The sequence below is a fragment of the Cyclopterus lumpus genome, chromosome 12, assembly GCF_009769545.1.
Source record: "Cyclopterus lumpus isolate fCycLum1 chromosome 12, fCycLum1.pri, whole genome shotgun sequence".
Taxonomy (NCBI): domain Eukaryota; kingdom Metazoa; phylum Chordata; class Actinopteri; order Perciformes; family Cyclopteridae; genus Cyclopterus; species Cyclopterus lumpus.
Window position 1 is genome coordinate 19,561,444 of NC_046977.1, and position 20,813 is coordinate 19,582,256.

The 20,813-nt window shown below is 44.0% G+C and overlaps 1 protein-coding gene across 1 annotated transcript; it reads left to right on the forward strand.

The window, feature by feature from the left end:
• Positions 1 to 1,337: 1,337 nt before the first annotated feature.
• mvb12ba (multivesicular body subunit 12Ba) lies at positions 1,338 to 18,681 on the forward strand. The gene is made up of 10 exons (XM_034547180.1): positions 1,338 to 1,751; positions 4,533 to 4,655; positions 5,771 to 5,878; positions 6,012 to 6,108; positions 6,353 to 6,482; positions 7,668 to 7,811; positions 9,063 to 9,157; positions 9,956 to 10,011; positions 10,291 to 10,350; positions 15,867 to 18,681. The coding sequence occupies exons 2-10, from the start codon at positions 4,545 to 4,547 to the stop codon at positions 15,951 to 15,953; spliced, it is 888 nt and encodes a 295-aa protein (XP_034403071.1). The 5' UTR covers positions 1,338 to 1,751; positions 4,533 to 4,544; the 3' UTR covers positions 15,954 to 18,681.
• Positions 18,682 to 20,813: the final 2,132 nt, after the last annotated feature.

Genomic DNA, 20,813 nt, shown 5'->3' on the forward strand with positions numbered 1-20,813 from the left:
CGTCCCTCACGACAGGCATTGGGGAACATGTCAAGTCGGCTTTTGGAAACATGACTTACCCACACAGAGATCTTTTTTATTTAAAGCATTGATTTTGTCATGCTGTTCCCTCTCCCCTGCATAGACAGATTTAAGGTGTTTAATTGTTCAAACACGTCAGCGAGGTAAGCGACGTGTGCGAGCCACACTGTCGCTAAACAGGTCTACGATTTCAGCTCCTAGTTCATAAAAACAGTACCTTTCCCCTCGAAAGCCAGCGTACCTCGGCGTGATACCACACCTGTACATGCTCACTACCAAGATCTTGGCACGGGTTTTGAAAACATCGGGTGTTCTTTGCACGTCGTTTAATGTAGTTTACCACTTGGATGACATTTTTTAATGTCCCATGAAGCACTGGGACCATATCCTTTGCTGCCAGGGGGACGAACACATGGCAGTCAAAGAATAAGTGAAAACAAGTCAAAAGGAGGAGTAACGGTTTCAAAATAACATTTATTATGGCTGAGGTTAACAAACAACCCACAAGTTCTAAGTGGGAGAGGTTGGGACAGTTGTGGTTGTGCCAAACAAAAGAAATCAGGATAACAAAACTAGGCCTGGCTAACTACCTCTAAGAAAGAAACAAAACGGCTTCACCTGCTTATCTAATAAAAGTCCATCAAAACAATACAGAGGCAGCACCAACAATAGTCTAATGTTTTAGACAGAAAGTACCTACGTGAGTGCACAAATGTACAGGGTACACCAAACGTACCTACTGTCCTCAACCTCCCACCTCTAGCAGTGTCAGTGGGTATATGGAAACAAAAGACACTCCTGAACTCTTCAGGCCTTCTCCCTTTTATAACGGGGCCCACTCAGCGGATTGGCTAGCTGGCCTTCTGGAACCCAGGTGCAGCCGGATTGGCCTGTACAGGTGGCAACTGATGGGCACCTGAAAGGAAAACACACAACATGACAAGTAACAATATGAATCAGTGTTTAGAACTTTAGCCTACAGTGTTCTACGCAACTTGTAAACTTCCGGGTCACCTGGGTAAAAATGACTTTGATTAAACTATATTACTTGCCTATATCCTTCTATTGTCTTGGCTTTTATTCTGACATAATCGTTATTCCGGGTCACCTGCCTTGCTTTGCGTCTCTCTTCAAAACAAAAAACAAAAAAAAGGATTTGCAAAAAACAAAATCGCCACGTTTTTTGAGTTTGGTTCTCTCTCGGAGATTCAGACGTGCTTTTCAGTTTTTGGTTTCAAACAGAAAACCAAAAAAGCATGGCATTTCTGAAATTTAAATTTGTTCGACTAAACTATAAAACAAACGATCAGAACGGACCTTGGAGGCAGTCCTCTCGCCACCAGCATTTTGTTGTTAAGAAGTCAAGAGGAGGCGTCCAAACACACACACACACACACACACACACACACACTCTAGATGCTGCATCATTAGCCGGTGGTATTGTTTACACCGATGTTCGATACGTAGGCACCGGGGCGGGAGAGGGGGAGAAGCTTCTCCAGTTGGTTCAGTGATCACTCCCCGACAGCTCCATCAATGGCACCCCGCTGAAACCGCTAGCTGGAGAACCGCCATGCAAATATACACAAAGCAGCTTATTTCGGATTGGTTCGTTGATTACAGCAATTTCGTAAATATGCGATTCTCCCCGAAGCTGTGAAACGGCGCAAGAGAGGATAACGCCGAAGAAAATAAACAGACCGGTCGAATTGGACCGCTAACCTCGCTGGGTGAGTGGTCGAACGGTACTCGGCTATATGCTAACATTAGCAGCCACCACAGATTCGGTGTCGGCGACACTTTTAGCACGTAAACTGCTTTGCTCTTAGACGGCGGGGTAACGTTACCGCAATGACTTAGATACGTGTGGTGGACTCTTACACCGGTGGCCCACCGGGCATGCCAGGAACACACACCGTTACCGTCTGACAGCTTTAGCTACGGGGTTTGTCGCAGCTGGTGTTCGGCTACTGCCAACGTTAGCGTGCTAACGCTAGCTGACTAGCTTGTTAGCTGTGTCGCCTAGCTAAGCTAACCCGTTCGTGTTAAGGGAACAGGAGGGGCGAGCGCAAAAACTGGTTATCATGTAATGGCGTGTTAGTTTGACGTGGATGGGGCTAATTAGTGGGGTTCGTTATCTGCACGGTTGTTGTGGAGCCACGGAGCCAATGCGTACCGTGCCGTTCCCAGTATGAAGAGGACACATTCATGGGCGCAGCTATTGATGCTTAAAGCTGCACACCGTTAGCTAGGGTAGTTAATTCACCGAGCAATGCTTTTATTCAATATATATTTTTAGAAGTGATTCATGCTGCTTCTTACTGATTTGTAATCGAGGGGCAGCAGTAGTATTCATATTTGTATATGTCAAATACAGCTAAATGTATTTTCTTAAAGACCATTAAAGATTCCCTGTGCAAATACCGATGTAGCTAGTTCAGTGATTGTTAACGTATCACTAACGCGTTATCCGTTGCAACACTACACACAAGCAGAGTGCATAATCCAGCTTCTGCCATCAGAGAGGGCAACCAGGCTTCATATAGAAATAACGTGTTGTTTTCCTTGTATACGAAATTAAACGGGTTATATTTCCTCCATATTATGAATAATTATCACAAAAGAGAAACATTTCGACTAGATGTTTTTAGTGGTAAACTTGGCCACACAAATATTTGTATTATTATTTTGAATTCCAACATTTGCATTACTGTTATAAGCATTAACATGTAATGACAGAAATCCATGGGAACATTTAAGAATTAAATGCTTTATTTTTGGTAACTGAGGTCAATGGGAGCTGGTTAATACTTGGTTACCAGGTAACAGTAGCGATGAACCTGATATGGATGGACGCTCCATTTTCCTATCTATGCTCTTTTCATTGCGTAAATGTTTCTGGGAAACTTCATATATTAAGCCACGGAGATAATAATTCACAGCTGGAGGTGAGAAAGGGAAGTCGTTCCCTCTCCTCTAGTGAACTGTCATGTTTGAATAGAGCTTTTAAGGGATATTTACATAACAGACAAAAGGTTTTTTGGCATTCAAACATCATTTTCTAGTTGATGGAGGAATCAGCAATGTTGCAGATCCCATGGCTGAAAAGTACTTCCATCAACATCAGCTACTGCTGACATCTGTCTCACAGTTTGCTAGAAGCAAACCCTTTGGTTCTAGCCAACACTCCAAACCCCAGACATTTTAAGATGTTTACTCTTTAACCTGAGACAGACCGATAGTGAGTCTGTCAGCCTTTTGTACAGAGAGGTTTTGTTCTCTTTGTGTCACAGCTCCAAACAGATGACTATGGTAGTCAAGGAGATGCTATGCAGTAGGCCTCTGTTGTCCAGGCAGCTTCAAGATGTTTTTTCTCCTTTGTGTAAATCCCACACGGCTTACTACTTATTAATACGCTGCAAAATTGATTGTTAGATAATACTGTGCTTTCCTCCACCACACGATCATGCTTTGATTCAGAGAGAGAGAGAGAGAACTGCGGTCAGCTCGACAACACAATAAGATTTTACCCATTTAAAATAGTAAACAAATCAATATGTTGCGGTCAATGTTGATATTGTGTCTGGCCACCACACTGCACTGACGTGTAACACTTCATCACATTGGCCTTACACAGTCCAGCCATGTGCTACTAGGTTTCCACCTTGTCTGTTTTGTGGCTGACTGTATGTGGTCTGGAGGGGCAGTAAAGCTTGATTTCTACTGCAGATGGCGAGCACGCTTGGTTGCATTATTCTCTACAGCGCCAGTGGGCGTACAAACAAAATTAACTGCGATGAATATTATTACATGTCAAGTATTACATGTTTTATAAAGAAACTCCTGATGCTCACTGTCCCAAAAAACAGAACGGAAATGGGAAAAAGGGCTTTTGTGTACTCTGCACCCTCATCCTGGAATATGTTGCAGAATACTTTGAAACTCAAAGATCTGATACCACTTACTGGTTTTAAATATAAAATGAAAGAAATGGAGGCAGTTTCCCAAAAAATGTCAATGTTTCTTAAATGAACTTGGTTATGTCACTGTCTCTTAACTTTTAGTTTCTTTTAACTTTTTAATCTCAATGGGACTCACCTGGTTAAATAAAGGTTTAAATAAAAAAATAAAATATATATATATATATATATATATATATATATATATATATATATATATATATATATGATAGTGTGGAAGATCAAATCTTTGTCGCCTGGTATTTCACTGGCCAAGAGGATATACTCAGTCTGTGTAATAATAAATGAAACATCTTTTAGCATATTTACATAACTTAGCCTAATTTTAAACCCAACAACAGAGCTGTGAGCTCACCAGCTGTATCTCTAAACTAAAGGAAACGTCCAGTATGTAAAGTAGAGGGAAAAGCAGGATTGAGCTTGCCTTCATTTTTCAGGCGAACTGACTTTGATGCTAGTGAATCCACCCTTCTCCTACTCTTTGGACCACTTCTCGAAAGGCCGATCTGTCATGCTGCTCTTTTGTTGCAGAACGCTACAAAGATGCCTGAGGTCCGGGACCTTTCCGAAGCTTTGCCAGAGATGCCCATGGACCCAATCACTGGAGTCGGTGTCGTAGCCTCCAGGAACCGGGCCCCCACTGGGTATGATGTGGTAAGTTACTGAACACAACTCAGGACAGCGAGACAGTTAAATTACTGGATGCTAAATAATCATCAATTTAGATTTATATGGGCCAAAACAAATCTTGAAGCGATAATCATCACCACCACAATAACAAACAAAAGAATGCACTTCAAGACTACCTAATGACCAAAAGTCAAGAGTTAGGGATTGCTGAAAAAACCGACCCATGACCCCCAAAGCTGGACCAAGAATGGTCTGACTAGGCTATATTCATCAATATGATGTTTGGAAAGTTGCTTAAATATTACAAAAATGCTGCAAAAACAGCTTTCTTTCTTTTTTTAAACTTATTTAAAAGCTTAACATAAATATACAGACACTAAGGGCGTATCTGAGTGTGAAAGTAATGTTGATTGAGTTGTGACAATTTCAGCCTGTATATTCTGGGTCATTTCATGCCGTATTCTGATTTGGTGCTTTATAGACATGGGTGTTAGCAGCCGGGACATTTTCTTCCAACATTTTGACGCAGGCTGTCTCTGGTCTTCAAAACTCTACATTGCCTGTTGGAAGACATGTCTTACATTAAAATGCACACTAATATTCCACTATTATTTTGAATATGATCATTTTCTGACTTTGATACAGGTCACTACAGGTGAATAGTCAAACATTTAACTAATATATATCACCATGAACCTTCCCCACTTGATTACTTGCATTCAGAGATTTCTTTTGTATTACAAGTTTCCGTCAGAGTATGCAAATGAGGCAGTATTATATAAAATATCACATTTCAGACAGCCAGACTCAAAAATTCTTGTTTCATTTTGTCAACATATTAGAGTCAAATGTTTTTACGAGGGAAATTTTGATATCTCTTTGTATCACAAATCAGAAAATACAATTAATCGGCATAAAAAAAAGTCTTTTCTGCTGTTTTTAGAAATAAAATATTGTAGGCATCAAGCTACAAATGTTATATGAACAAACACATGCATGTTATCATTATTTCCATCATTGTGTTTTACTCTAAGTTTAATACAAAACTACTGAGATATTTATCAGGCAAGACCGGTTCTGATAATCCTATGACTCGTCTCAGTGGATGACCCCTCTTCCCTTGACTTATCTGCCTCCAGGTCTCTACGACAACAGACGGCCTGGATGCTGACTTGTGGAAAGATGGCCTTTTCAAATCCAAGGTGACCCGCTACCTTTGCTTCACAAGGGCCTTCTCCAAAGAAAATGTAAGTCAACTCACCTCATCAACTGCTGTGCGTGTTACAATCTTACGCCATGCGTCTAGCATTTGAATGAAGCATGTCAGATTCACTCCCGGCTCTGGTCCTGTTTCACCTTCTTTGTTGTGTTCTTCCATAGAGCCATTTAGGCAATGTTCTCGTGGACATGAAGCTGATCGATATCAAGGACACTCTGCCTGTGGGTTTCATCCCGATCCAGGAGACTGTTGACACTCGTAAGTTATCAAGTCAAGTAGAAAAGCCGCTGAAAGCATCTCAGTGTGGTAACCCTGTTTGTCTGAACAATCTTTACATCCTCAAAGATGTCTTGCCCTAATAGAAGTGTCATTATTCTATAGCCATTACATTGTGAGATCGATGTTTACCTCATAATGATAATCCAAACACTTGTCTATTGTCACTTTAATAAGCAGACTGTTTGCAGTGGAGTAACTGTCTCTGTCTCTTGTCCCCCCCCAGAGGAGCAGGCCTTCAGGAAGAGGCGACTCTGCATCAAGTTTATTCCACGGGACTCCACAGAGGCAGCCATCTGTGACATCCGCATCCTGGGACGCTCCAGGCAGGCCCCCCCACAGTACACCTTTATAGGGTGAGCAGCCTAGGCTCACTACATTACAACAGACACACTTTATGTAGTAGCCTTTTGTCCGATAAATAAAAAACAAACATAAATCCACCATGGGTTTGTGGTTTACGCAGGCAAAATAATTCAGTTTTTCTTGTAATTTATATAACTAAACAAAACAAGCAAAAGAACAAAGGAACTCCTAATGCTGCTCTGGTAAAAAAAAAAATATATATATATATATTTATATAACCCCGGGTGCCGACAGTGTTACCTAATTCATAAACATGAACAAACCAAAAAATGGAGTATACTAAACAACAAAAAACTAAATTAAACTCATCAAAAAACTATCGAACGAAAAATATATCAACAGATCTAACCTAAATAAGCAAACATCGAGAATAATTAAACAATACTACTTGTGAATAAATAACTAAATACTAACATAAAATAAATAGCTCTTACACTGTTATTTCCCTGATATTGCTAAATTGTAAATAGCAAATCCCTGCTGAAAACTAGTTTACGGTGCTAAATTCGATATTCAGAGCATTACCATAGCAGTGTACAACTGTACACTACATCACGGCATAGGTCTACCGTAGCACCGAATGAAGTCTCTCTTCATACAGTCATCCAAGCTTCTCTGGGTTATTTTTACATGGCCGGGCCGGCCACACTCACCGCGCTGCTCTCATACGGTGGTTACAGTTTAATAACGGCGCCCCAATCAACGCCGTAGTTGCTGAAGCGTAGCTACCTTTTTAAAGCTAGCTGTTAGCAGCCGGTTAGCAGCACAGCCCTGCTTGGCTAAATAACAGAGCCAACATCTTACGTTAAGGGAGGTTGCATTGAGTGTCATTATGAGACGTTCAAGGTTGTTTCAGTAAAAATGAGTGTCAAGGATCAACTATGGTCTAGTCAACATGACTGTTGACTAGTGAATGTTTTGACCTCTGTCTGGGGTTCAAAACCAAATAGATAAAGACACAAATGTAGTCAGTTCAAAAGAAACGTCTCAAAACATGTTCATCCACTGCATCCTCAATACCTCAGAGAAAGTATTAATAAGAACCAAAAATGTGGGATGCAACATTTACTCCCACTTTTCGTGGCTGGAGCAAAAGACAAATTAGTGGCGCTTTGTTTTGAGCCTGTAACTTTGCTACACCATCTGAGGTTTCCTTTCATTTCCTTGTTTCACAGAGAGCTCAACAACATGGGAATCTGGTATCGCATGGGGAACGTACATCGGGCCCAGGACTCCACACATACACCGACCACCAACAACATCCAGAATGTGAACTCCCCCTCCAGCTCAGCCCCAGTCCCAGCTGCTCCGATGCCCAAGTATGTCCACTCTATTGATGTGTCCTTCCTCACCCGGCTAGCTCCCATGCATCCTGCATTTCCACACTTTGCTGAGACACCCTACTCAGCCCGTACACAAGGGGCAAACAGATCTATCTTTAGGCCACAGTGAAGTAGGCAACCAGTTTGTAGCCTGCAGAAGATTTAGAGACTGCAGCACAATGGAGCCCCCCCTCCCTCCAAGCAATGAAAACGGAGTGCAACAAACTGTTTGGCGATTTTATCTCCACTTAAAATCGATTGTTGTGTCTACACCGCTTTGCATGTGGGCTTCATGGTGCATTCAGGTGTACCTCTTAAACTCTGTTGTTGTAAAGTATCCTCCTGCCATCTTGTGGATCCTTTTTTTGTGGTTTAACTTTTTATATTGTTTTCACAGATGCCATACATTTGACCATATGTCCCGAGCGTGGTACATTCCAAAATAAAATCAGGCTTGATACCGAAGGCTCTCTATCCAAACTCAAATCAAGTCAGATTTTAATCGTAGGTCGATCGTGAGCCTGAACACTTAAGAGATGTATGAAGAACTTCATGCTCTTCTTCTATCATTGGTGGAATGTAACTTTATACATTACTCCAGTACAATTTTGTATTTCGATGTTGTGTAACTTGTATGATTTATATATAAGGTAACCAGAACCAGAACCACTTCACTGTCCGTTCTTTGACCTGCTCGCGATGCACCGCTGCAGGATGCAGGGAAGCCCACACATTGAAAAGTGTAAAAAATGTGTTTGTTTTGTTTTATAGATAGATAGATAGATAGATAGATATCTATATCTATAGATATAATATTAGACTACGGGCAGTCTGAGTCTTTCAAAGAAGTTCCTCTCTGTGTTCCTGTCCCTACACATCCTCTCAGCCAGGAAACGCTGTCTGAGGAAACACAACCCGGTGATTTGTGTCTGGGGTCTTCAAAGTCCGACACCATGAGATCCCCCACAAAATGACTCTATGACTTCTGTGCGTCGTTGATAATGGACACCTAAGACTTGGGGTAAAAAGTGAAGGCAGGAGAGAAATCCTAAAGAGACAAGAGGACCCAGCTGTTTTCTGTAACCAAGACTTTGAACTAAGAAACATTCTTGATTGTTCAGGCTTTCAGAAGACGCATCACTGAACACAGCGCAGCAGGAGATTGATGCATTGATTCATTGTTTGGTCTCCATTGAACTCACCAGATGCTTTTTTGCGTTTTCTTTTTCTTCTCTTTTTTGTCCCAAGACATATTTCCATGACCCTCCCAGCCAGCTTCAGAGGGAAGACCACTACCAGACCAGACTATGAGCACCAGAACTCCAACCTCTATGCTATCTCAGGTCAGCAGTTTGCCTTCTTAACATTCTCTCCACCAAATCTCATGACGATAACATTCTGTCAGCGCTGTGCAGTTATCAGATTTTAATGCACGACCCGTGAATGAGATATTCTCTGCCCGAGTCGTGACGACATTAACTCTCTGTGCACAACACTGGTTTTAGTGTATCAGAACACTAACCACGGTTAACGTTGATGTTCTTTTTTTTTTGTCCGGTCGAGCAAGTGAGTCAAAAATCCGCTTTTCCAAAGTAAATTTTTACTTTTTGCAGTTATCAAATAACAATAAAGACCAAAGAAATGTTATTATAATGTTGTATCAATCAGAACAAGGACAATCAAATAATAATTTGAATGTCACCGTTATGAATGTTGCTTTGATACAGCCCTGGTTGTGGATGCAATTTGGATTGTGATATTAAAGATTAAAGACAGAAACTTCAAGCACAGACTTTTAAAAGGGAGCCGTTGTTGAATTTATGAAATTAAAGCATAAAGGAACTGTACATATACTTAGTTGGCATGCACAGTATCCACCCTCGTCTTTTTACCCCTGGCCTGTATTTGGGACAGGCCATTATTAAAAAAATATGGTTTTAGGCTATAATAGTGTCTTTGCAATAGTCTGTGCACGTTGCACTGCTGCGCCTACATGGACCACAATCAGGTCGTCGCTCTTGTCCCGTTAGAATAGAGCCCTCTGTGTTCTCTACATTTGTGAGTCAATGTTTCTCCCCTGTATATTCTTTGCTGTCACTGTGAAAGACACTGTGGAGCATGTATTTGTGTTTCTCTTTCAGCAATGGACGGAGTGCCTTTCATGATCTCTGAGAAGTTCGCCTGCGCCTCATCCGATGTAAGTTGCCTGAGTTGAGTCCTCAGCCCTTCTGGTGGCAGGATTACCTGATGGCGGTTCACAGATTGCATCCTCCTATAAGAGCAGTGTCCAGTTGTGTTCAATAACCAGTGTCAACGAATGCTTAACCTCTTGTTTGACTGGTAGATGTTCTGTAAATATTTTAAATATCTAAGGCAGTGATAGATTGAAAGTAAACACTAATGTTATTGAAGTTGAACTTGTTTACATAGCTGGAAACTAACTAACTAACCAACCGTCATTGCTCTCCATCTTCAGCTGCAGCAGGTGGATCTGATGGGCATTACAATCAAGTCATTGGCTGAGATTGAGAAAGAGGTGAGTCGACAGATTTATTGAAGTTGTTACTGGAGTCCTGTTACATGTATCTTGGTCAATAATGTTGTCTATTTTTGATATAACGCTTAAACCGGATGTGCAGGAACAAACTTGATCAATCAGATTGGACCATGGAAATTCTTTGTCGGGTACTCTCCAACAAAGTCAGACGGGTATAGAAACACGATGGTCAGACAGTTTATCATCGAAACATCTTTATTTGGAGGTCAAACTGAAAACACCTGGAATAGTGAGAATAACTTGTAACAAAATGGCTATAAATAATCAAGTGGTAACAAATAGGATTCATCATTTCCAACAATAGTTTGAGGTCTGGGCCCTGTTTCAGAGAGCAGGTTTAGTGAAAACTGAGTTAGTTCACCTTGAGATGAGGGAAACTCTGGGTTTTCAGTTTCAGATGGAGAGGTATCCAAAGCTCTGGGTCTGTTACCATGGTAACGACTCTGAACCAAACCTGCATGCTACCTACATATACATATTATAATTTTTTTTCAACTATAATTTTTATCTTCAGTGGGCCCCTGTGTTTTATAGCTAACATATATATTTAAAATGTAGCCTAATACACAGTCAGTTTGTTAAAAAAATTGATGCTACAAACTCTGATTAGCTGTTCTGGAACCAAAGACTTCCCTTCTCAGGGTTAGTCGGTTCAGGGTTAGTCGACTCAGGGTTGTTGGTCGGTTCAGGGATAGTCGGTTCAGGGTTAGTCGACTCAGGGTTGGTCGGTTCAGGGTTAGTCGACTCAGGGTTGGTCGGTTCAGGGTTGTTGGTCGGTTCAGGGTTGGTCGGTCGACTCAGGGTTGGTCGGTTCAGGGTTGGTCGGTTCAGGGTTGGTCGGTTCAGGGTTGGTCGGTTCAGGGTTGGTCGGTTCAGGGTTGGTCGGTTCAGGGTTAGTCGGTTCAGGGTTAGTCGGTTCAGGGTTAGTCGACTCAGGGTTAGTCGACTCAGGGTTAGTCGGTTCAGGGTTAGTCGACTCAGGGTTAGTCGGTTCAGGGTTAGTCGACTCAGGGTTAGTCGACTCAGGGTTGTTGGTCGACTCAGGATTGGTCGGTTCAGGGTTAGTCGGTTCAGGGTTAGTCGACTCAGGGTTGGTCGGTTCAGGGTTAGTCGACTCAGGGTTGGTCGGTTCAGGGTTGTTGGTCGGTCGACTCAGGGTTGGTCGGTTCAGGGTTGGTCGGTTCAGGGTTGGTCGGTTCAGGGTTGGTCGGTTCAGGGTTAGTCGGTTCAGGGTTAGTCGACTCAGGGTTAGTCGACTCAGGGTTAGTCGGTTCAGGGTTAGTCGACTCAGGGTTGGTCGGTTCAGGGTTGTTGGTCGGTCGACTCAGGGTTGGTCGGTTCAGGGTTGGTCGGTTCAGGGTTGGTCGGTTCAGGGTTGGTCGGTTCAGGGTTAGTCGGTTCAGGGTTAGTCGACTCAGGGTTAGTCGACTCAGGGTTAGTCGGTTCAGGGTTAGTCGACTCAGGGTTGTTGGTCGACTCAGGATTGGTCGGTTCAGGGATAGTCGGTTCAGGGTTAGTCGACTCAGGGTTGTTGGTCGACTCAGGATTGGTCGGTTCAGGGTTAGTCGGTTCAGGGTTAGTCGACTCAGGGTTAGTCGGTTCAGGGTTGTTGGTCGGTTCAGGGTTGGTCGGTCGACTCAGGGTTAGTCGGTTCAGGGTTAGTCGACTCAGGGTTAGTCGACTCAGGGTTGTTGGTCGACTCAGGATTGGTCGGTTCAGGGTTAGTCGGTTCAGGGTTAGTCGACTCAGGGTTGGTCGGTTCAGGGTTAGTCGACTCAGGGTTGGTCGGTTCAGGGTTGTTGGTCGGTCGACTCAGGGTTGGTCGGTTCAGGGTTGGTCGGTTCAGGGTTGGTCGGTTCAGGGTTGGTCGGTTCAGGGTTAGTCGGTTCAGGGTTAGTCGACTCAGGGTTAGTCGACTCAGGGTTAGTCGACTCAGGGTTGTTGGTCGACTCAGGATTGGTCGGTTCAGGGATAGTCGGTTCAGGGTTAGTCGACTCAGGGTTGTTGGTCGACTCAGGATTGGTCGGTTCAGGGTTAGTCGGTTCAGGGTTAGTCGACTCAGGGTTGGTCGGTTCAGGGTTGTTGGTCGGTTCAGGGTTGGTCGGTCGACTCAGGGTTGGTCGGTTCAGGGTTGGTCGGTTCAGGGTTGGTCGGTTCAGGGTTAGTCGGTTCAGGGTTAGTCGGTTCAGGGTTAGTCGGTTCAGGGTTAGTCGGTTCAGGGTTAGTCGACTCAGGGTTAGTCGGTTCAGGGTTAGTCGACTCAGGATTGGTCGGTTCAGGGTTAGTCGGTTCAGGGTTAGTCGACTCAGGGTTGGTCGACTCAGGGTTAGTCGACTCAGGGTTGGTCGGTTCAGGGTTGTTGGTCGGTCGACTCAGGGTTGGTCGGTTCAGGGTTGGTCGGTTCAGGGTTGGTCGGTTCAGGGTTAGTCGACTCAGGGTTAGTCGGTTCAGGGTTAGTCGACTCAGGGTTAGTCGGTTCAGGGTTAGTCGACTCAGGGTTAGTCGACTCGGGGGTCAGGGTTAGTCGGTTCAGGGTTAGTCGGTTCAGGGTTAGTCGGTTCAGGGTTAGTCGGTTCAGGGTTAGTCGACTCAGGGTTAGTCGACTCAGGGGTCAGGGTTAGTCGACTCAGGGTTAGTCTACTCGGGGGTCAGGGTTAGTCGACTCAGGGTTAGTCGGTTCAGGGTTGGTCGGTTCAGGGTTAGTCGGTTCAGGGTTGGTCGGTCGGTTCAGGGTTGGTCGGTCGACTCAGGGTTGGTTGGTCGACTCAGGGTTGGTCGGTTCAGGGTTGGTCGGTTCAGGGTTGGTCGGTTCAGGGTTAGTCGGTTCAGGGTTAGTCGGTTCAGGGTTAGTCAACTCAGGGTTCAGGGTTAGTCGACTCAGGGGTCAGGGTTAGTCGACTCAGGGGTCAGGGTTAGTCGACTCAGGGTTAGTCAACTCAGGGGTCAGGGTTAGTCGACTCAGGGTTGGTCGGTTCAGGGTTAGTCGGTTCAGGGTTGGTCGGTCGACTCAGGGTTGGTCGGTTCAGGGTTGGTCGGTTCAGGGTTGGTCGGTTCAGGGTTGGTCGGTTCAGGGTTAGTCGGTTCAGGGTTAGTCGGTTCAGGGTTAGTCGGTTCAGGGTTAGTCGGTTCAGGGTTAGTCGGTTCAGGGTTAGTCGGTTCAGGGTTAGTCGACTCAGGGTTGGTCGACTCAGGGTTGGTCGGTTCAGGGTTGGTCGGTTCAGGGTTAGTCGGTTCAGGGTCAGTCGACTCAGGGTTAGTCGACTCAGGGGTCAGGGTTAGTCGACTCAGGGTTAGTCTACTCGGGGGTCAGGGTTAGTCGACTCAGGGTTGGTCGGTTCAGGGTTGGTCGGTCGGTTCAGGGTTGGTCGGTCGACTCAGGGTTGGTCGGTCGACTCAGGGTTGGTCGGTTCAGGGTTGGTCGACTCAGGGTTGGTCGGTTCAGGGTTAGTCGGTTCAGGGTTAGTCAACTCAGGGTTCAGGGTTAGTCGACTCAGGGTTAGTCGACTCAGGGGTCAGGGTTAGTCGACTCGGGGGTCAGGGTTAGTCGACTCAGGGTTAGTCGGTTCAGGGTTAGTCGGTTCAGGGTTAGTCGACTCAGGGTTAGTCGACTCAGGGGTCAGGGTTAGTCGACTCAGGGTTAGTCTACTCGGGGGTCAGGGTTAGTCGACTCAGGGTTAGTCGTTTCAGGGTTGGTCGGTTCAGGGTTAGTCGGTTCAGGGTTGGTCGGTCGGTTCAGGGTTGGTCGGTCGACTCAGGGTTGGTCGGTCGACTCAGGGTTGGTCGGTTCAGGGTTGGTCGACTCAGGGTTGGTCGGTTCAGGGTTGGTCGGTTCAGGGTTAGTCGGTTCAGGGTTAGTCAACTCAGGGTTCAGGGTTAGTCGACTCAGGGGTCAGGGTTAGTCGACTCAGGGGTCAGGGTTAGTCGACTCAGGGTTAGTCGACTCAGGGGTCAGGGTTAGTCGACTCAGGGGTCAGGGTTAGTCGACTCAGGGTTAGTCGACTCAGGGGTCAGGGTTAGTCGACTCAGGGGTCAGGGTTAGTCGACTCAGGGTTAGTCGACTCAGGGTTAGTCGACTCAGGGGTCAGGGTTAGTCGACTCAGGGTTAGTCGACTCAGGGGTCAGGGTTAGTCGACTCAGGGTTAGTCAACTCAGGGGTCAGGGTTAGTCGACTCAGGGTTTGTCGGTTCAGGGTTAGTCGGTTCAGGGTTGGTCGGTCGACTCAGGGTTGGTCGGTTCAGGGTTGGTCGGTTCAGGGTTGGTCGGTTCAGGGTTGGTCGGTTCAGGGTTAGTCGGTTCAGGGTTAGTCGGTTCAGGGTTAGTCGGTTCAGGGTTAGTCGACTCAGGGTTAGTCGACTCAGGGGTCAGGGTTAGTCGACTCAGGGTTAGTCTACTCGGGGGTCAGGGTTAGTCGACTCAGGGTTGGTCGGTTCAGGGTTGGTCGGTTCAGGGTTGGTCGGTCGGTTCAGGGTTGGTCGGTCGACTCAGGGTTGGTCGGTCGACTCAGGGTTGGTCGACTCAGGGTTGGTCGGTTCAGGGTTGGTCGGTTCAGGGTTGGTCGGTTCAGGGTTGGTCGGTTCAGGGTTGGTCGGTTCAGGGTTGGTCGGTTCAGGGTTAGTCGGTTCAGGGTTAGTCGGTTCAGGGTTAGTCGACTCAGGGTTAGTCGACTCAGGGTTAGTCGGTTCAGGGTTAGTCGACTCAGGGTTAGTCGGTTCAGGGTTAGTCGACTCAGGGTTAGTCGACTCAGGGTTGTTGGTCGACTCAGGATTGGTCGGTTCAGGGTTAGTCGGTTCAGGGTTGGTCGGTTCAGGGTTAGTCGGTTCAGGGTTAGTCGGTTCAGGGTTAGTCGGTTCAGGGTTAGTCGACTCAGGGTTAGTCGACTCAGGGTTAGTCGACTCAGGGGTCAGGGTTAGTCGACTCCGGGGTCAGGGTTAGTCGACTCAGGGTTAGTCGACTCAGGGTTAGTTGACTCAGGGGTCAGGGTTAGTCGACTCAGGGTTAGTCGACTCAGGGTTAGTCGACTCAGGGGTCAGGGTTAGTCAACTCAGGGTTAGTCGACTCAGGGGTCAGGGTTAGTCGACTCAGGGTTCAGGATTAGTCGACTCAGGGGTCAGGGTTAGTCGACTCAGGGTTCAGGGTTAGTCGACTCAGGGTTCAGGGTTAGTCGACTCAGGGTTAGTCGACTCAGGGGTCCAGGGGTCAGGGTTAGTCGACTCAGGGTTAGTCGACTCAGGGTTCAGGGTTAGTCGACTCAGGGTTAGTCGACTCAGGGGTCAGGGTTAGTTGGGCCCTATTGTTGTCATGATTCCACATTTATCTTTTATGGTAGAAATGTTCCTGTAGTTACACGATGTGTCCACCAGAGGCCAGTGTGGTCCTTAGTTTGATCTACTGTATCCTTGTAAACTTCAGAAGTTTTCTGATGATTTTCTGAACTCTTTTTAGACTTGTTTTCCAGCCCTCTTTATATAATAATGATGTTTGACTCCCTCTGTCAGTATGATTACAGTTTCCGCACGGAGCACAGTGCAGCAGCTCGCCTCCCTCCCAGTCCCACAAGGACCTCCCTGAGCTCTGAGGCCTGAGGATCCCCTCAGCAGGAGAGACCTAGAAACTACTGAGGACCTGCCCACAACAAACAGTCCCGAGAAGATAACCAAAAAACTACTAGATAACTACAAAAATGATTTCCCCCAACTTTTGGAAGATGTTATTGTCTCCAAGTATTAGTTGTGTTGTTGAATTGTAAAGGAAGGAAACAGGAAACGGAGAGAAAGAGACGGAACACTAAGGGGCTCTGGGTCTGGCTGAAGAAGCAGCCATCTACAATAACCGGTGAACTGGCTTTTCAGAGGAGATGGATACATTTTCTTTTCTCAAAGCAACGGGAGAGTGTTGTTGCCTGCAATACAAACAACCGTGTCCGACCTGAAGGACTTGTTACATACAAGATAAAAGGAGGCTTCACTCCGACGGGAGGGCACCCCGGTTCATTAGTCGGGAATACAGAAGGAAATATATCATGTAAGCGGGATTCAGTTTTCAAGCTTGCACTGCTTACCTAGAAGGGGAATGATTCTCATTGTTCTCTTGATGTTACTGTTAATATACTGGCGTGACTGTGAGTGCACTTTGTGTTTGGGAATTTCAGTGTGCTTCCTGTTTGCCACAGATGTTCTGTTAACCACTCCTCCACTGTCTGTACAGAGCCGAGCTCGGCTTCAATATAGAACCACTGTTACTGTTAATAGGTTACACTGCTGGACCTCACGCACCACTATTAGGATTTATTTTCAACCATTGCTAATGTATCGTCTGCCTTTTTTTGGTATTATTTGAGTTTTGGTACCAATACCATACTTTTCTCAATACGTTAATTTGAATTACTTGCACACAAACGTAAAAAAAACAAATCATGGAAAGGGGAACAGCTCGTTTTATCTTCAACGCACAAAAATAATCCATAAAGAAAACTACAGCTCCCACTGAAATCCTCTTGAGCTTATGGGAAATTGTGTTTGCCGCAATTGTTTTTTTAATGTCATTAACGGTCAACAGTTGTCATTACTCTGTGCTACTGACTCATTCCGGACCGTACCAAAAGAAGGAATCACGGTTTGATACCCAGCCCTAGTTTCTTTACACCATCAGAACTATCTTTATTTTAAGTATAAGGTTTAAAGGTGCTAAATGTGATATTCAGAGCATTAATACAGCATCAAACAACTCTCTGCTTTGTAAACAGAGTAATGTCTAGCTCAGTCGCTCCCTCTCCGAGTTTCTCTGTGCTTGGTTTGGATAGCCGGGCCAGCTGAGCGTGCATGTGAACGTGTTCTTGACCGCCGCTCTGCATTGCTACAGCTGATAACAGCTCTGGCTTTTGCATTGAGCACCTTTTAATAGAGACGTCACAGTGAAAGTGTTACACATTGTTCTTCACGCAAGGCAAAAGTGCTCTTTTTGTTGTTGAGTATATCGGTTACACGTTAAAAACCTTTGTGCCTACAGTGCATATTTATCCTCTGTAACAAAGCTACATCTGTAATTCAGCTTTTTTTCTTGCTAACGTTTAAAGAAACTTGTCTTTTAGCTTGAATCTGTTTTAGAAGTTGTATAACTTGAATTAGCAGTTCTATTTTTAACTCGTTTGAACTCAGAACCACTAGAGTACAGTTCTTTGTGACAGATTAAAAACTAACCTTCAGGATAATTGTGGCCCAGTGTTAACCTGTAATCCCAATATTTTATTGGATTTTATCCAATAAAACAAGAGAATACTGGGTTTTGTTACCCAATAGCTTTTTACATACACGAACAAACAAGATACTTTTACAGTGTAGAATTCAGCTCATCAGTGCCCTCTGGTGGACAAACTGTAATGAAGACACTTTCTTTACGACTTCAAACACATATTTAACATTTCTGTACCGACATTCCTCACAGGCAATCGCATGCATATACCAGAAATTCTCAAGGGCCTCCTTTCTCTTGTATTACAAATATATTTGATTGTGTATTGTTTTCAGGTGTTTTAATTGGCTTTAAATTAACTCTCAAACCTTCCTCCGCGTTCACTTATTCTGATGATTTCAGCACCGATTCCAACAGGAAGTTGAGCTGCTGTCAGTGTTCAGAGGGCTGCGTCCTCTTGGTTCAGTCGGCCTTCATGTGACACCATCTTCTGCTCATTGAGACGTTACTCCTAAATTCACTCCAAATATTAATATGAAGAATGTTTCCTTTGTGCATATGCAGTATTGTGGAAGCACCAAGGATTTTGGTGACCCTTTTTTTCATTTTGCTTGTTTCGTTCCGTTTGTTCAAATTGTCTCAACTTTACAAAGTCATAACTCCTTTTTTTAAATTTTTTTTTATATATATATATTTTTGTGCGTCTAATTTATTTGTCATTTCAGTATCGTGACAGTGTTCTCCTCCAGGCTCTCTGTTCAGAAATGTAACGTATAAAGTCGTCTCTTGCACTGCCGACACGTCCATGTGGAGCTCCGTGTATTTGAGCTGAGTGTATCCGCCTGCTACACGTATCATTTCTCAGCTGTGGTGTTAACTCAAACATTTAATGGCTAACTAATATTGTGTCTGCATTAACAAATAACAATACTGCTTTGATATGTCTGTTATTTTGCATGTACAGTGACATGAGGTTTCAATAGGACAGTTATTTTTCTAGGTTAGTGATGAAAAGGTCACAGATTTTGTCTCATGAATAGATTTGATCCACTAAAGAATGAACAAAACCGCATCAGTTGAATTTGTATTATAATGAAGTTTTATTAAACTATGATGAACGGGCTTAAAGTTTGATTTGATTTTGGTAATAATGGTGAAGTCACTGATCAATTCCACATTTGTGAAGTGAATACTGTTGAAGACATTTGTGAGTTTTAAAAAAAATCATTAATATAGCATCATTGTCCTTAATTTGTTTATGTTTGATAAGGATCTATTAATGTTAAACTTAATTGCTTTTCAAAAGCACTTTGTATCCATTCCTCATACAACAGCTCGTATATCTACGAAAAGTTCCTCATTATTTGTGCATTTTCCTCCGAAAACAATTGACAATTTCCAATTGTTACATCCATACAGCCATTTTAAAATAACCTGTCTTCACAGGAAGCAACGGAGTTCGGTTTAGACAACAACACTTGTTAGTTAGGTTGAAGAAAAGGCCGCCGTAATATAGTTCCATGACAAATAAGTCACCGTGACCTTCTCATGACGTGGCTGTGAACCGGCTCCTGCATAACAGTCCAACATTGTTCATTTGTACAAACTATTCACATTGCAAATAACTCATAGTCGGTTGAATATTATATATTTAAATAAGATACTAAAGCCTCTCCATTCAAAGAGTTGTTTTTCTTATTGTAACTTCACAAAACATATATATATATATATATATATATATATATATATATATATATATATATTGTGTGTGTCCAGTGTCTTGTATTTCACCATTGTCTGCTGGGGGAGCAGCATTGGAGCCGGCGACACCAACAGACTTACCAAACTGGTGAGGAAGGCCGGCTCCATCATCGGCGGAAAGCAGGAGCATCTGGAGCAGGTGGTGGAGAGGAGGACACTGAAGAAACTGTTGTCCATATTGGACAACCCGGACCACCCGGACCACCTTCTCCACCACCTACTGCAGAGTCAGCCGAGCACGTTCTCCAAAAGATTCATCCAGCTCCGCTTCACAAGGAAAACATTCCTGCCCACGGCAATTAGACTGTTCAACAAATCACCTCTGGCCAGATCCTCTGTGGACTAATTTTCACTGTACACATTCACATTTATGTTGATTTACACTTCATATACACTACACATACTTTGCATTTTGCACACTCTGTTTAAACTTAAATTAATGTCCTTAAATACACACTGCAGTTATTTTTTATTATATTGTGTATATATATATATATATTATTATTATTTTTCATTTTGTATATATCTGTCATCCCTGTTCTTATATTTTTATTTTATTTTGTGTGTTTAGTTTATTTAGTCTATTCCATTTGGTGTCTGTAAAGTCTTGGGCGCTACTATGACAACAAATTTGATTAATGAAGTATCTATCTATCTATATATATACATATATATATATATATATATATATATATATATATGTGTATACATATGTATATATATATATATATGTGTATATATATGTACATATATATATATCCTTCATATAGCAACGTGGGGATTCAGTGCAGCGGACTCTAGAGACCATCACCGTCACTTTTCTGTGTTCCATTAAAGCTTCAAAGCCGGTTCACAGCGAGCCTCTCGGTGCGGTTGCCTCGCATTGCTTTGAATCGGCCTGCCGGTGGCTCATTTCTCCTGCAGTGTTTCATCTCCGTGTGTCTTTATTTTCTCTGGTTTATTCACAAACAAGTCAATTAGCGCTCCAGCAAACATGTGGCTCTTCCTGCCGGGAGCTTTATGGAGCAGACGACAGCGACCGACACCACATCTGGAGCTGCATCACTGCACCACCACAGACGGCAGAGGCAACTCAATGTAGGTTTGACTCTACTTTGTCATGTGTTATGTTCTTGTTCTGAATCATGACAGATGTTCCAGTCTATGTGAAATAGAAATGCAAATCATCAGAGTTAGATAAAGAAATGTGAATTTGAAATGTTCATTCTCCATTGAATTGGGGTGGAGAAAGATTCCTTAAAACTGTGGTCTTGGGACCTCGATATTGAAGCTGTTCCCTGATGGCGCTCCATACCGATTCCTTGGTAGAAGTTCACCCGACGAGGACGGTTGGCAGAAGTGGCGTCATCACCCTGAGGCGCTACAGTTCTGTGGATACAATATATTTAGCTGAAACTTTTATCCAAAGCAACTTACAATCATGTTATATTCATACACTGTAAACACAGCTACAGGGAACTATTCAGGTCTTG